This window comes from Pseudophryne corroboree, chromosome 7, assembly GCF_028390025.1.
Source record: "Pseudophryne corroboree isolate aPseCor3 chromosome 7, aPseCor3.hap2, whole genome shotgun sequence".
Lineage (NCBI taxonomy): Eukaryota > Metazoa > Chordata > Amphibia > Anura > Myobatrachidae > Pseudophryne > Pseudophryne corroboree.
This window is the reverse complement of record NC_086450.1, coordinates 30,642,407-30,660,417: the sequence shown is the minus strand read 5'-3', so window position 1 is coordinate 30,660,417 and position 18,011 is coordinate 30,642,407. Positions and strand designations below refer to the sequence as shown.

The 18,011-nt window shown below is 47.4% G+C and overlaps 1 protein-coding gene across 3 annotated transcripts in view; it reads right to left on the bottom strand.

Moving 5' to 3' along the window:
- CFLAR (CASP8 and FADD like apoptosis regulator) overlaps window positions 1–17,194 on the bottom strand; it is a 53,098-nt gene extending 35,904 nt beyond the window's left edge. Inside the window, exons 1-2 of one of the 3 annotated variants that reach the window (XM_063932872.1) lie at window positions 17,058–17,194; window positions 3,179–3,537 (exon numbers count right to left, since the gene is read on the bottom strand). In XM_063932872.1, the coding sequence (XP_063788942.1) occupies window positions 3,179–3,537 (359 nt within the window). In that variant the 5' untranslated portion in view covers window positions 17,058–17,194. Of the gene's footprint in view, window positions 1–3,178; window positions 3,538–5,670; window positions 5,770–16,867; window positions 17,026–17,057 lie in introns of those variants that run through there. The other 2 variants (XM_063932871.1, XM_063932873.1) reach the window with 2 other exon arrangements.
- Window positions 17,195–18,011: the final 817 nt, after the last annotated feature.

The following is an 18,011-nucleotide window of genomic DNA, read 5'->3' as shown; positions in this document are numbered from 1 at the left end:
TCCCCATGGCTGCTCCATGTCACCTGCATTTGGCTTGCAGGAAGCCTGGAACAGTAACATACAGCCGGCAGAGCCGCTCGGAGCGTCATTAGGACAAATCTAGGCGCTCAGCTATCTCCTGATGCTGGCGGCCCAATCATCTCCTTCATGACATCATGCGTTCAGGGGCGGGGCCAGCTCAGGGCGGATTATAGTCCTGCTATGGCCCCTGAGCATATACTTGGCTAACAAACACATATCTACTGTATACGAATGTCTATCCCCAGTATTTAATACCATGGGCGGGATGTACTAAGGTACATCGCCGCCCATCGCCGCCCTGCGCCACGATGCTGATCGCATATGTACTAACATATGCGATCAGCATTGCGGAGGACAGCTCTTCCGATAAGAGCTGTCCTCCGCGATGCACAGCGGCAGCCTGACTTCCGCAATTCGGCCCCAGAAGTCAGTCTGCGCATGTGCGGGGTGACGGGGGCGGCCGCAGGGCATGCTGGGAGCATGAGAGAAGCCCTTAGGATTCTATGGACTATCGCCAGCTAAAGCTGGCGAACCCCGCCGCCGCGCTGACCTGGCGGCCGGGGGATAGTACATTAGGAAAATGCGGTAAACAGGTGGTTTACCGCATTTTCCGCTTAGTAAATCCCGCTCTCTGTGAGCAAAATCCCCAAACCGTTCTACTTATCCCTCTTTCCCCTAACTAATGTGTCATCGCTGGATTTCCCCCGGGTAACACGGATACAGTAAAAACAAAACCACGATGGTTGCAGCAATGATGGTGTAACAGCTGGTCCAGAGCACAGCCTGATTTCCATGAGGAAATGCAAACAAGGGTGTGTGAGTTCTCAGGGAGCCTGTAAGTGGAGGCGGTTAGTGCATGGTTACCACACATTAGTGCATATGACCACCCAATAGAGCACATTACCACACAATGGTGAACGTTAACACTCATTGTATGATTGCCCATGATACTGCACACTACCACCCATTAATGCATGATTGCCCACTTTACTGGACATTACCAACCAACGGGTGGCATGCTGCCACCTATTAATGCACATAACCATCTACTGGTACACATTACCACCCATGAGTGCATGTGAGAACCCACTGGTGCACGTTACCACCCACTAGTGCACATTAACACCTATTAGTTTACGAATACCCACATTAGTGCACATTACTGCGTGCTGCCTCCCCATTACTGCACGATAGCCCAAATTAGTGCACCACACATTTGTTACTATACATTAGTGCACGTGACTACACAAAAGCAGCAGATCTCACCGGCAGTACGGATGATATAATGGTTAGCATTACTGCCTCACAGCACTGAGGTCATGGGTTCAATTCTCACCATGGCCCTAACTGTGTGGAGTTTGTATATTCTCCTCCGGGTACTCCGACTTCCTCCCACAATCCAAAAATATAACAAAAAAACTAAATAAATAACCCTAGTGTGCTAGTGTGTGCATGTACATGGGCAGACTAGAATGGCCAAGTGTTTTTTTACTGCCGTCGATATTCTATGTTTCCACGAGAGGAGTAAAAGTTAATGGTTAATCAGGTTCTGTCTGTTATTACCCTAGCCCCACTAAACAGATTTATGTATTTGCTTTGGCAGCTTTGACCAGCCACAAATAATATATTGCATTATTCCCACCAACTTAGACAATTGCATCATTGTTTGTGCGGAGGAAGCAGATATTTAATCAGGAATTATTACGCACCTTCAGGGAAGTTGTGCTGAATAGCTAAAAAAGCTGTTTTTCTTTAGAAAAGACATCTTCTATTTCCCATAGCAGTAATAAGTAACATTATATGCATCATGGGGGAACTTCTTCTTCCTGTGCTCTGAGGAGGTGCAGGTGGGAGGTGTGGTACAGAATCGCATTATCGCAACCCGCCTGTACTGCAATTTGCAGCAATGCATTGCAGTGGCGAAGTGAGGCCAGGATACAAGCGAATTGTTCCCAGTGGCGGATCTGGGGGAGAGGTGCGCAGCAGGCACAGCGGCACAGAGAACGCAGTAAACTTTTAGTCTTTTTTTGGACGCACGAGGAGACTTACCTGATTAATGTGATACTGTATATGACACTTGTATATCTGTGTGCAGCTGAGTTTCTGTACACAAAGTGCTATAATGTAGCAGGGTGGTCTTCAGTATACCGGCGCCGGAATCCCGACAGCCGGCATGCCGACACTTATTCTCCCTCGTGGGGGTCCACGACCCCCCTGGAGGGAGAATAAAATAGAGTGGCGCGCGCAGCGTGGCGAGCGCAACGAGCCCGCAAGGGGCACCTTTGCGCTCTCCACTGTCGGTATGCTGGCGGTCGGGCTCCCGGCGCCGGTATGCTGGTCGCCGGGAGCCCGACCGCCGGCATACCATTCCACACCCATGTAGCATCCACAGCTTTTGTCCAGTGCAAGTTCTGTTCCGTATACAGACTCAGTCACACACAATATACACGCATCATATATCAATATTGATCAGCCCTGTCTCCTCGTGCGTCCTAGTCACATCGTATTGTGACTAAGACGCATTTTATGGCAAAAAAAAAAAAACACACCCAAAGTTAGCATAGGAGTTGCAAGGGACCTGGTGGCGCTCTCCCACCAGGTGTCTCGCGCTGCATGGTGTATTGTGGCTGGATGTAGGAGTATACACCTTGCCTGTGCTTCTTTATGCAAGAATATCTGTAGACGATCTACATTTCCCAGCTGGATCACATACAGTTTTAAGGGGGTATTCAATTAGTGCCGTTTTCTCGACCAGTGAAAAAAAACGTCACTTTCCGGCCGTTTTTAGGTTGAATTTAGATTCAACCTATTCAATGCCCGTGCCGTTACTTCGACCGCTCGAAAAATCCGGCACTGGCGAAAACCACGTGTATCTGCGAATTTGCCGCCTATACATGTGTTTTGGCAAATTTCTGAGCATTTTCGCCGCAATCTCCACCCACGCCGATTCGACAAATAAAAAAAAAGTGAAACCGCATGGGCGAAAATGGATTAAAAACGTGTGAAAATGCTCGTAACTGAATATCGTGTCGAATTAGTGCTGTTTTTTCAACCAGTAAAAAAAAAAAAACGCCACAAAATTGAATACCCCCCATAAACTATGTACAATAACGTAACAGTGAATTTAAGTCTCCTATGCCCTTCCCCAAAAGTTTACCTGTATTCCGGAATTCTTCTGCTTTGTGTTGACATCAATTTTTCGACATCGGTTCTTGATTTCTTTAGGTATCTTTTGAGAAGATCAAACCTTTTCACCAGGTACAGCACTTCAGCTAATCCATGCTCCGTCGTTTCATTCAATTCGCTTAGCAGATCCCGCGTATTGGTGTTCAGTGCGATCTCCCTGTAAGCGAACGATATAACCTCTCGCTCCTCGCTGTCCAACTCTTCCTCGATCTGTAGAATTGCGCTGCTGGGAAGACAGTTGCTGGTCATTACAGTATCCCTGGGTGTCACAGCATCCACAGTCAGAAAGAAACGCGGCGTGTAACGGCAAAATGGTTCAATGGACGGCATCTGTGAGGAAGGACAGAACAAATACACTGATTAACGGAGACCGTGTTGTGCAAGTCCTTACAATGTGTATTACATTACTGCAAGGAGGAGATGGGAGTATATATCCAGCAATCACCCTTATTACACACCTTGTAAACTCTTTTGTATATAACAATGTTTGTAGAAGTATCGCTCATAGGGTGAAATCTAATAGCCTGCGAGTTGCAGGCTGTGCGGGACTTTGTGCGAGGTTGCCCGTATTATAAAGCGGCAATCATTTATACAGCAACACTAACCTGACTGACAGGCTGAGGGCCTATAGCAGTGATGGCTAACCTTGACACTCCAGCTGTTGTTGAACTACACATCCCAGCATGCCCTGCTACAGTTTTGCTATTTGGCCTTGCTAAAACTGACGCAGGGCATGCTGGGATGTGTAGTTCAACAACAGCTGGAGTGTCAAGGTTAGCCATCACTGGCCTATAGGGACGGGGAAGGGGCGGCGACCGGGTCCGTTCCTCAAAACGGAAGCGTGTCACCTCTGTTTTGTAGGAGTGCCGAGGTCAGTGTCTGCTGATGCACAGATTTACGGAATTCGGTAACAGACCTGAGACGGAAATACGAGTAACCTGAAGGATACTCAGATGACCGATGGTCACATGGTGTGATCCGATGATGCGTCTTGAGACGCACCAGTGGGTCACGGACGCAGCCGCTTCCCTGCAGCTGTGTAATATCCTAAAATTCTAAATCAGGCCCGCAGTCCCCATATAACCATGATAAGATCACATGACCGGGAAGCCGTTTCCCCCCATATCATATAAAAATTCCAAGTTACCATATCAGTGAGATGCATCATCACATGGAGAGTGATAAAATGGAGAGAGAGATAATGTACCAGCCAACCAGGTCGGGGATGTGCTAAGGGAAAAATGCGGTAAAAACCCAGTTTTCGTGGGTTTTAACTCGTGGGACCAAAACCCGGAAATCCCGGCATCACAAATGGAAGCTCTTTTCGGGAGAACTGTCCTTTGTGATACTTATTGCATATGTTAGTACATATGAGACCAATTCAAAGTGTGGCGGAATGTACCGCCATAGGTTAGTACATCATCCCGCCCACAGCCTGTAATATGGCAGCTAGGAGCTGATTGGCTAGTACTTTCTCTCCATTTTCTCACTCTCTGTGCGGGATGTACTAAGGAAAAATGCGGTAAAACCGCAGATGCCGACCCCCCTCCTCCCTGGCAATACCTTCCTCCAGGCAGCCTGGACCCGGAAGGTAAACTCCTCCTCCCCCTAGCAACGCAGCCAGAGGTCCAAGGGGGAGGAGGAGGCGCCGGGAAAAGCCTGCTGCCTTGTTCCCGGAAGCTGAGGAGAAGGAGAGCCCAGGGAGGTGACGGAGACCCCCCGCAGACCACCTCACAGGTATCGCAGGGGACCTCCATCACCGCACTGCGATGTTGATCGCATATGTTAATACATCTCGCGCTCTAAGTGATGATGTTTATCACCCCAAGAAAAGGACAAACAAAAATCGCATAAATAGATCGATATATGACATACATCAATAGCATATTTTATCGGTCGGCGACAGTGCGTACACACACCACGACCATATCGCTCAGTGACGACACGCAGCAGCCGTGCAGGCAGCTTTTGGACAACAGTCCAAATTGAGCTGTATGCACGGCAGACAGCGGTGGGCATTAACGACCCGCGGGACCGGGCATCGCTCGGCGGCGGCATACACACTTGCTGAGAAAGTAAACGACGTCGCTCAGGAAGGGTGAAGATGAGCGACGTTGTTTACTTTCTCGCCAAGTGTGCATCCACCTTTAGAGTTTAATAAAAGTCCAAAATGCAACTAGCTATTCTACATTCAGTGTACACAGAAAATTCTGTCAACATACGGGATAAAACGTAGTCATAATACTCTGCTGGAAGCAACAGGTGACCTCATGATTTGCTAATAACGTGTGTCATCACTTATACAGATTACTATAATACATACAGTGTATTACAGGTCTCCTGCGCTTAAAGGAGGCTACACAATGCAAGAGGACCACAGCAATACTATAATATACACAATACTGGCCTGTTCCCAACTATTTCCACAGCTAACATTTTGTCAGCTGCGTCTCCCTCACTCACCCCAGAACGGAGGGTTACCAGGCAATCGTCCACACAGAAAGCTGGATTATCTTCCCTGACGGTTTCAGTTGCTGAATTACAATTCTCTAACACATGAAATTACCACAACGCAATCTCCATCCTACAGCAGAAAACGAAAGTGAAAACGACTGCTAGTGGATTTTAGAATTTCCAGCGTTTAATTCTGCCCAGTGATCACATCTCCATTAAGTGACGTATAGGCATTAGGTCTGAACGTAATTTCCACTCACACAAATGGGAAATACATACAGTCATTTTAATTCCAGCTGCTTGGGTTTTTTACTGTATTATTATTATTATCATCATCATTTATGCAAATGTTCAGCGTCCTGCATACATTCTCTGCGTGGGTGTGGCTGTAGGAGGCCAAATCGCTTTCCACTACCCAAGCGCTCGCTCACCTTTACCTCAGGTTAGAATATGAGGTCAAATCACATCCTAAAACGGTCCATGCACCCCCAAACTATAGATGACGTGACATCTTTAGGTGTAGTGCACAACATTTAGCATACACATTTATACCCCTTTCCTAGGGTGTGGATCATCAAATCGACAGTGTCTAGGTCGACCACTATAGGTCGACAGTCACTAGGTCGACAGGGTTTCTAGGTCGACAGGTCAAAAGGGCGACATGAGTTTTTTGGGTGTCGTTTTCTGCGTACAGTGACCGGGAAGCCGAATGAGTGCATCGTGTCCCCACACAAAATGTGAAAAACTCATGTCGACCTAGCACATGTCGACCTAGAAATCCTGTCGACCTATAGTGTTCGACCTAGACAGTGTCGATCTTCAGACCTTTTCTATTAGCTCAAAAAAACTGTGTTTTTGTACAGGGGTACGCACTGACCCGGGTTTTTTGTTAGCGGAAACAGCTCCCTCAGAAAAACCCTGGTTCAAGTGACCCGGGAATCCTACCCGGGTAGCTATCTGGGTTGGATCCAGGAAAGAGTGTAGTGACACGGGACACGTTTACAGCATGTTAGAGCCCATACCAGTGTCCCACGGGTGGTCAGGAGGTTGGGGGGGTGGGGAGAGCGCATGCTGTCTGTCCTGCTATAGAGACAGCATCGCTGGCCGGGAAAGTGTGTGCCAGAGGCTGGGGGCAGCCCAGCAGCTTCCAGAGTGCTGGGCTTGCCCCCAGAGTGACGGTGGCCAGCATTGAATTGCGGTGTGTGGCCTAATGGGACCGAGGCCACGCCCTGAGGGTCCCGACCTGCCGTTTTTCCCGGCGCTTGGAGATAACGTCATGGGTGGGTGATTAGGTTTAAGCGCCACCTGGAGGGGATAGGGTTAGGCACCACAGGGGAGAGGTTAGGGTTAGGCTGCGGGAAGGAAGAGTTACGGGGTAGGGGAGATGAGGGAATATACTTACCTCACCCCTCTCAGGATTTCACAGACCGGGATGCCAGCGTCGGTATTGTAACCACCGGGATTCTGACCGCCGGTCAATCATACTCAACCAGTGATAAAACTCTGTGTGACTGATAAATGGTGTTCCAGACAATCAGCTCCCAATTGTCACTTTTCAAACACATGACATTCAGGAGCTGATTGCCTGGAGCACCATTTATCATACACAGTGAGTTTAATCACTTGTTGGTAAGTGATCCCCATAATCTAGCACACCAGGGTAAGGGTTAACGTGGTTAAAAAAAACTGTTATTCTCTAAGATACGCTCGATAATTTTTATCCAGGCATCGAGGACACATTCTTGGCATACTACGTGACTACAGGCCTGACTCACAGATGGACACGGTAGCACCGCCGCTGCAGTGGCTGTGCTACAATATGCCGCCGCAGGAGGCGTATTGTGCAAATATGGCGCCTCCTGACACTGATCCACTCATGGCGACCGTGGAATCCACACGGATGAAGCCAGTGAAGCTGCATTTCAGGATGAGGCCACGGGCTTCAGCATGCCAAGAAACAGAACCAACAGCCCCGTATACTCAAACACTGGCCGCTGTTCAAAGTAGTGATTCGTGGCATTTTTCACCATTTGGGTGGGGGGTAGTGCTGGGATAACACCACTCAATGCAAATCACATCATCCAACTGAGACTGACCAACTCTGTTAGGAGGCAGACTCAGAAATTCAGGACTCTTCAGGAACTTCCGGGAGAGTTTGCAAACACCGTCCCTCCGCTGTTCCACCTCGTCAGGTGAAAGGTGTCAGAAGTTTGGGATGAGTCTAGAGGTGTGTTTGGTGCACAAATGCAAGACAGTAAGGAGTATCTTACGCAAAATAAGACAGAATTATACTTAATGCTACATAAACCCCTTAGTTCTCACCCATAATAGAATGGAAGACACAAGGGGGGGATGTATCAAGCCTTCCAGAGATAAAGTAGAGATCAGCTTCTAGTTATTTATCTAGTACGATCTGTAACATGACAGTTAGAAGCTGATTGATTGGTTGCTATGGGCAACTTCTCCACATTACCCCCTCCCCAGTGAGCATGTACCCAGTGAAGGACGAGCGCACGGATTCAGACTGCTGCAAAGGACAAGGAGACAAGACACAAGGAGTTCCGGAAGCAAAGGATGAACATTAGGAAGGAGGGCCCTGCCTGTGATAGCTTATATGCTACGAGGGGGGATTATATTAGGATATAAGTCAACCACCTATATTTGGAGGATTATAAATGATATAAACAGAACTTATAATACATTTTCTCTACATACCTCTAATCTCAAACCGTCTCGATGCAGCCATAATGATAAACTGGCACTAAAAACCTCTTCTTCACCAAATCAGATGATCCTGGATGATGGGTTACACTGACTTGTGTGCAGACCCAGTCATGGGAAACTCAGCCGACACACACAGCTGAACATTTTACGCTCTGTGTCTCAGGACCTTTAATAAAGGAAATGAGCTCTAACAGGTAACGCTACAAACAAACCACCACTAGATAATGTTCCCACGCTAGTCTGGAAATCCCTGGAACTTTCTTGTGCAGTACTCTGTGTGTATTGCTGTGAGTGCCGGACCCTGGGAGGAGGGCAGTTGGCGGTGTCCGTGCCATGCAGCACTCCTGCTGTAAATGTATGACGAGAAGCTGAAGGCTGAAAATTACCGTACATCTCGCTTCTGGGGCCTGGGGTCCCAGGGGATTTTCCTATAGTGTACGCAGCGTTTTGTGACACAATACGTCTGATGGCTTATTTAAAAACACCATTTTAGCATAAGGCGGCCGACGGGCAATGCAGAGTTGGACGCGAGCCGGCTGTAACTACACTAGCATTGCGTGCGTGGATGAAGATGCAGAGATTCGTCCATATGCAGAGTTGCATCTCAGAGGCCTGACCGCCCCCTATCAGTAAGCTTGGGCACCTGTCGCCCCCCAAACGTTGCAGCATGTCAATCAGTGCTGGCTGACAGGGGGCTGCGAGCGATATTGCAAGGTCCGTTCTGCACATGAGCAGAACAGGTTTGCACCTGTGCAGACTCCCAAACACCGTACGTTGAGCAACCACTGAGTGGATCCAGACGCTACTAGTGTACACTACCGCTCCGGTATTTTTTTTTATTTTTTTTTAAATGGACACAGACGCTTTAGTGCATGCAGACGCTCTTGTCTGCGACCAAGTCTCTTTAGCTGTAACCTTAGTGTATACAGATGCAGCGGTCTATGCTGCGACCGAGACCCCTCGTGGTAGCGTCTGAGACGGAAGTGAGGCAATCAGTTCATGGCGGGAGACGCACGGAAACTGGTCATGAACTGGGGGGGGGAGGGGCGACCAGGAGAGCGTCTGACTCCCCATTGCTGACATCAACCCTAGGGATCGCAGCCTCAAACTAATCCTGGCGCGCCAGCTGTTTGGTAGTCTCCTCCCAAAACAGTGCGGCTGTGTCCTTATTCCCCTTCTAAGCGGAACCGATGCCTTACCTTCTCCCCGTGCCCCGGCCACAGCCTGGTTACGTCTGCTGGACCTGCTAGTTATATCCGACAAGCGTTGTTGCGACCCGGCGGAGAGTTGTTGGAGCGACTCTTTCCAATATGCGTGTAAGACGCTGTTAGGAAAGATCACTCAAAACATAGTAAGACTATAAAAATAAACCAAATAAAGCTCAGGGCTGCCAAAACACAGCAGCCCTGTGACCATGGTCCGGCTTCTGCCGCACCAAACAAAAAACTGACTGAGTCGGTGGGTGGGATTATATGAACGAGCCCGTTGCATCCTGGAAGGCCAGAAAGCTTGTGATCGATTTGGTGCCAATCCACTGACGCTCAAGCATATCCCAATGTTATCCTGTGGATAACCTGTGGACCCTGCCGGAGAAATGCTCCTTTGTAGAGAGAACATGCCTAACTGGGTTGGCAAGATACCTAGATATTTACTATGTATAAACAGCTTATCTAATCTCTGGGTAAGTAGAACTGATATTTCACTTTGGCTGAGGGGTCACACAGTCCACACACAGTACACACACACACGAAAGGTATTATGTCCACTTCACAGCACATTCTAGCTTCTTACTGCAAATCTCAGTCCTCCTCATGGCCCTCCCGCCAAGGTACTGGCACAGGTAATGCAATTGGGCTAGATGAGGAAACCCACAGCTTACAATAGGCTACGAACTAGAAGCACAGAGACAATTATAACGGACCTAGATATTTCTTGTACCAGAGGATATATAAGTGCTGGGTTTATAGTAGTGGTGATTTTGCCCATAGCAACCAATCAGATTCGATTTATCGTTTATCTAGCTCCTTCTAGAAAATAATAGGTAGAATGTAATTGGTCCATTTAATACTCCGCAGCACTTTTCCCGCTAACACATTTATTAGTGGCTGATCCATTGCTCAAAATGTGCTTGTGTCCTTTGCATTGAACCCTCCCACATACACGTACTGGGACCCAGAGGTTCCCAATCAATTGGTGACCAGCAGGGCCGGATTAAGGGCCATACGGGCCTGGGACTCAAAATGACTAAGGGCCTACTGTGAGAAGCGGAAGAGGTGTGGCCAGTGATGTGTGGGTGTGGTCAGTGCCATGAGTGTGACCAATGTTGTGTGGGTGTGGTCAGTTCTATGGGGGTGTGGTCAGTGCTGTGTGGGTGTGGCCACTGCCATGTGGGCATGTATTCCCCCTTATTACCCTCAGCCCCAATGTCTTCCCAAATATGCAATAGTAGAAGAAGAAGAAGAAAATATTTTAAAAAATCATCATTTTGTGAGAAAAATTTAAATACAATTTTAATGTTTATGATTTATGGCCGACTGGGTGGCCAAGTAGCCAGATGGTTATCATAATGTCATAATGATGGGCCTATTTTTTTGTGGAGGCCTGGGGCTGTAGTCTCACACGCTCCATTGATAATCTTGCCCTGGTGCAGAGGATTTTTTTTTTTTTTAAGTCTTTCAAATTTTTCACAAAATACATAAAGTTCTACATCCACACATCACAATGAGAGCTGCATGTACGGCTGGTAACCTGTTCCAGCCATCAATGCAAGAACCGTGAACGCTTAGATATAAGGTAATAATGACAAAACACCAGTAGGGATAGAAGGAAAAAACGTATACTGCTGATTAATAAAAATACAAGCACTTTTGTGTATTTATACGTGACCCAAGCCTCACCGGAAATTATACGGCGGGCGACTATTTCAGATTTCGTAATCAGAGACTCTGTCACAGAATTTATAGACTTGCTTTCCTCTGTCTAGCAAGACATGGTCTAGGGAGTTAAATACAGCATGAGGGACCTAAACTCTTTGCCAAGAGCAAGGATGTACAGAGCAAGGAGAGGCTTTGAAAACTCCTAGCCTGGGACACCAGGCTGCCCCTCTGCTACACTTCCTGTGGTGGCTTCTCCGGGATCTGGTCTCTAGGTCCACAGTAACTAGGTCGACCACTATTGGTTGACAGTAACTAGGTCAACGGGGTTTCTAGGTCAACAGGTCGACATGAGATTTTCATAATTTTTTTATTTTATTTTTTTAACCTTTTCATACTTAACGATCCACGTGGACTACAATTGGGAACGGTAACCTGTGCAGAGCGCAGCGGTAGCTGAGCGAGGAACCTTCCCTGAAACATGGTGAGCCATGTGGTGTACTAATTGGGGTTCCCGGTCACTCTACGAAGAAAATGACACAAAACCCCCATAAAAAACTCAAATCGACCTTTTGACCTGTCAACCTAGACCATGTCGACCTCAAGACCCTGTCGACCTAGTTACTATCTACCTTCCGTACCACACCCGGCTTCTCCAGGCGGCGTTGGTGCCATTGTGGGCATACCAGAGTTTTGCCAAATTAGTGTTGATTTTCATATGTTAGGCAACTTGGTGGAAAGCATGGATGAATCATAGAAGTACCGCAGTTTGTATCCATCCAAGGCAATGAAAAATATGAATGAGCATGCATCCCAAATGACGACTGAATCACCTGCTCACGTCTAATACTCCTCAACAGAAGGTGACTATGGAACTGGCATCCTGACTAGATTATTGGGCCCCCTACGTCTATAAACCAGGAATTTCTCCTGCGTAAGAATTTGGTTTGACTGATGGCCACCTACAACGCTCACTTTTTGGCTAAAGTGTCCGATTCCGATGGTTTCAGCCTACATTATACAGACAGTGGGATCTTCCCTTCCTGAGAGGACTATAGAGATACTTCTAGCTTGAATTAGAAGGAGGCTTCTGGAGGTGAAGGCTACACTAGCTCTGGCCACATGGTGGACTCTCCAAGGGGAATGTATAAGCTGCTCTAGACACTAGAAGGCATCACCTAAATCAGCCAGGATAAGGAAAACAGCGTTGGACGTATGAATATATTTCTGATGTTACGAGATCGCAGAAGGCTAACATGTATGCAGTCCAGCTTGGGTTCTCCTTGCTACTAAAGGGGTTTGATCAGAAATCACGACGGAAGTGTAGCCGGAGAATAAGATTCCGCCAGATTCCAGAATTGGGTGCTAACCCAACCCCAATGAATTCTGTCCATATTAAGGGGAAGATGTTTGTATCACACCTTAGAGAGAAATAAAGTGGAGACATTACCGCAAGGGGTAATGGTCAAAATCCTGGTGCTAAGAATGCCGACAGATCCCCGAGGTGAGTATGAGACTTTGGGTTAGGCACTAGGGGAGGGTTGGGGTTAGACTGCAGGAGGGGTAGGTTAGAGGTAAAACCTGGAACCCATTAGAGTTCTCAGTGTCGAGATTCCGCTGTCATTTCAAAGACAGTGCTAGATAAATGACCGCTAGTAGCTGATTAGTTGCAGTAGGAAATGACTCTACTTTATCTCTCTCCATGGCTTGATTACATCTCCCCTTTTGTCTCATCATCAATTCACCAGTGATCCACATGATGGTATATGTACATCTGAAATCAGATGATTTGTTTTCTATTCCTAGAGACAAAGGGCCGGGTTTAAATGTTATCGCGGGTCCCGGGAGCCGCTGGCAGCTGTTCAAATGTTGCTGCCGACGGGTGCAAGAAATTCATTTCAGCTCGCTACCCCCCCCCCCCCCCCCAGAGGTGGAGAGTTGAAATGCGTGTAAAGAGGCCCGTTTGGGTGCCCAAATCGGTCTTTTCAAGCTCGCGCCCATTAGTTTAGTAGGGTTTAGGTGCTTTGCACAATCAGTGGGCGCAATCAGTGTGATAAGTCAGGACAATTGAATATCGCCCCGCAACGCGATAAAACAACTGAATTCCCCCCAAAGAGTGCAGCCCGAACTGGCTCAAAACGACAGCCTGGGAACAAGCTGCTTTATGTTTTTAAGATAGCTGCAAATGAGCAGCACACCCTGTATTACCGGCATAATGCCGTATCACCGCTGTATGCAGCCGACACGTGCAAGCAGCTGCGCGCCTCTACTACACTAAAGCGCTGACGCAATCGCCCAAGCATGTCAAGAGATTAACACTAGTGACACACCAAAGAACACAAATGGCAGCTGAATTATGTCACAGTTGTAAACGCATCAGGATACAAGACAAGAAAAGAATTTACCGCAAGGTAATGGAACGCAGATGTAGATTACAGTGTGTACATACATTACGACTTACATCATAATCTTCTTCAAATAGGACAAAGGGCAAAATTGCAGCTCAGAATAGACTTCATGCTCACTGTATTTTATACTGTACGCCGACGTTTACGGATTCCTAAAGAACAACCACCTTAGTTTATTGCCTGCAGTATAATATAGAATGGGACCTTTTACCGATCTGTAGAAGATATACTGTATAGATGGCCTTCAGTTCTGGTGTCAGGTGTATAACATGGAACTACAGTAGGTAGAAGCAGCCTGTGATCTCAGCAGGTATGCTGTACAGGTATATCCACCCCAGAAGGCTAGATCAGTGCTTCCAAAATCCAGTCCTCGCGGCAGACCTACAGTGCATGTTTTCCAGGTCTTCTCATCTGTGCTCCTTCATAAAGATACATGCACTGTTAGTGTGTTCTGGGGACTGGATTTGAGAAACACTGGTCCAGTTTATTGAGCTGTGTTGGAAATATAATTTATAGAGTATTACGGACGGAGCCATCTTGTTACTATGTTACAACACCTTCTGCAGGAATAGTCCTACCAGACATGAGGGACTTTGCCATGTTCTGGTAAGGGTGCCACTGACGTGCTGCGGGTTACAAAGAAAATGCTAGCTTCCCATAGCGTTTTACCAGAGTCTCCTTCACCCCAGTAAGGAGAGCCAAAAGATTTGAATTCCTGGAACTGCTGGCACCCTGGGACATATATATGATCAATGAATATCAACACCGTACATTTATTTATATAGCGCACACATATGCCGCAGCGCTTTACAAGGTATTTCAGTCATTCAAAATCAGTCCCTGCCCCACTGGCGCTTGCAATCTATGTTCCCTACTTCATGACTACACATACACACTAGGGGTAATTAGTGTCGCGTCCCTCCATGAGGATCACCCTTAATGGGTGTGGCTCACATACCCGCCCACCTAAATGCCACCCGATATGAGCCAGCATTAATTGCCTCTGCATTCCTAGCATGGCTTACCCGACCCAAGCCTATTTGCTGGGGAAGGAGCACCCAGAAGGCCGCCGGGGAAAAGCCGGACTCACCCCCACTGCTGATACTAGTGATGAGCGGATTCGGTTTTACTCGGTTCTCAAAATGGCATCTTATTGGCTATCCAAAACACGTGACATCCGTGAGCCAATAAGATGCCGTTTTGAGAACCGAGTAAAACCGAATCCGCTCATCACTAGCTGATACTCGCACACTGCTCATATTACAGAGATCACCCCTTCTGCAACTCGCATTCCTTACTGCGATACCGCACAAAAGTCACCAGCCGGCTGTAATATCCCAGCAATGACACAGTACACATACAGTGTATACACAATCCACGTACAATGCACAGACAGTACATACAGATGGGTCCACGGTTATCTTGACTAGTTTTCTGCGCCTAGGCACAACATGACTTATTAGCATAAACCCTTCATCTATTGTTCTCAGCTGCAATTAGGGAAGCCAATCCCGGGCCATTTTTTCAATCCCGGGTATCTGAATTGAAAAATGGCCAATCCCGGGATTCCCGGGATTGGCTTTTTGCTATGTGGTCGCCTCCTCGCCCCACCCTGCCCCGCACACATAACTCACCATATACTGGGGGCGGGTGGAGAACATCCTCTGATAGCTGCTGGCAGCTCCCTGCAGCGGCTGACGGCGCAGAGTGACCTCTCACGCTGCGCTGGGGAGCCGGAACAAGGAAGCCGGGCAGCGTCTGAGTGCCCTGTGGACGCTCAACGCTGATCCCTCAATCCCCGGGATTGGAACTTCCAATGTCGGGATTGAATCCCGGCCATTTTTGGCCCTAAATCCCAGGATCCTGCCAATCCCAATCCCGGGATTGGCCACCATAGCTGCAATATAATACAGAGAGAACAATACATCAGGGGATTATAGTCATTACAGCAGGGGATTAAGTCCGACTGGCCAGTCTCAGTTAATCCTATTAAAGGTCAAGATAAACGTGGACCCATCTGTACACAATGCAAACACAGTACACATACAGTGCACAGACAATACATACAGAATGCACAGACAGTACACAGACAGTGCACAGACAATACATACACAATGCTAACACAGTACACCTACAATGTACAGACAATACATACACAGTACACAGACAATACATACACAATGCAAACAGTACACCTACAATGTACAGACAATACATACACAATGCACAGACAATACATACACAATGCACAGACAGTACACATACAATACATACAGAATGCACAGACAGTACACAGACAATAGATACACAATACGCAGACAGTACACAGACAATACATACACAATGTTAACACAGTACACCTACAATGTACAGACAATACATACACAATGCACAGACAATACATACACAATACGCAGAAAGTGCACAGACAATACATACACAATGCAAACACAGTACACAGACAATACATACACAATGCTAACACAGTACACCTACAATGCACAGACAGTAAATACACAATGTGCACACAGTACACATAAAATGCACAGGTAGTACACATACAGTGAATACACAGTACACACACAATACACATACACAATGCACAGACAGTTCACATACAGTGCAAACATAATGCAAACAGTACATGTACAGTGCACAGCCAGTACATACACAATGTGCACACAGTACACAAAATGTGCACACAGTACACATAAAATGCACAGGTAACACACAAAGTGCTTACACATACATAGGCTGACCATACTATCCCTTTAAACTAGGACACTCATAAATTACACAGGTTCTGTGGCTGATTTCAAGTCTGTATGTCGCCTAGTTTTAGTCAGCCCCAGAACCTGTGTAATTTATGAGTGTCCTAGTTTAAAGGGATGGTATGGTAAGCCTACTCATACAATGCACATAAAAGTACACATACAATGCACACACTGTACATATATGTACATACAGAAGGCATACAGTACATATACAATACACATACATCAGACATGCAATGCACATACAGAATACATACAGACATACAATGTACATACAGTAGACATACAATACACATACTACACAGATCAGGGCCATCCTGTTTGTGCAAGTCTGTCACACAGTAACACTACTCCAGCATTGCAGCATATGTATCAGTGCTCCAGCATTGCTGCATATGTATCACTGTACGTGCACCACGCCTCGTACCTATATAGGAGTCTGTGCGCGTCTGGTCACCGGGAGCCTCATCACCCCAGCACTGCGGGGAATACCCGGAACATGCCGGACAGGTCAGTGCGCAGTCACCACTCAGAGGCTTCCTGAATAACAGCTGCAGCACCGCTTCTCTCCGGCAGAGGGCAGCAGCCGCCGCCAGTATAACGCTAATGTCACTTACCAGGGTCAGGAGACTGAATATTGAAAGGGGAGGAGCCTGGAGGGCGGAAGCCCCGGAATTGCTGTCTATGGGGTATATTAATATTTACTAAGTCTTGGATGGAGATCAAGTCGCTGGAGATAAAGTACAAACCAATGGGCTTCTACCTGAAACTCCTTTTCAAACACAGCCTGGGGCATAGCAGTTAGGAGCCGTTTGGCTGGTGCTTTATCTCCAGTGACTATCTCCATCCAAGGCTTAGTACATAGACCTCAGCGTGTTATTCAACATTTTATTAACTCTGCAAAACGAAAGTAAAACGAAACGTCAGTAGCCACAGACATGTCTCGGTCTAACAGCTTTGGTGCGCACGTTCCATGGTCTAACAGCTGTGGTGGTGGCCATGTGCAACAGTTGTGATGTCCACATGTCACGGATGGACAGGTCATGGCCTGAAAGCCATGGTGGCTACAGGCCACTGACTGCCGTGATGGGCAAATGTAATGGTCTAACAGCCATGGTGGCCGCACGTCATGGTCTAATAGCCATGGTTGCCACATGCCTCGGTCTAACAGCTGCGGTGGCCACATGCCAGCCGCAGTGGACACATACCGCAGTCTGACAGCCGTAGTGGTGCATGCCACTGTCTAACAGGCGTGGTGTACACATGCCATGGTCTAACAGCCGTGTTGGCCTAATGTCATGGTCTAACAGCTGTGGTGTCCTTATGCCACCGACAGCTGTGATGACCAAATATCATGGTCTAACAGCCGTTGTTGCCACATACCATGGTCTAACAGCCGTGGTGGCCACGTGTCATGGTCTAACAGCCGTGGTAGACACATGCCTAGGTCTAACAGGCATGGTGGCCACATGTCATGGTTTAACAGCCATGGTGGCCACATGCCTAGGTCTAACTGCCTCGGTTTGTAAAGATGCACTAGCTAGCTTACCAATGCTTTGCCCCCTTAAATC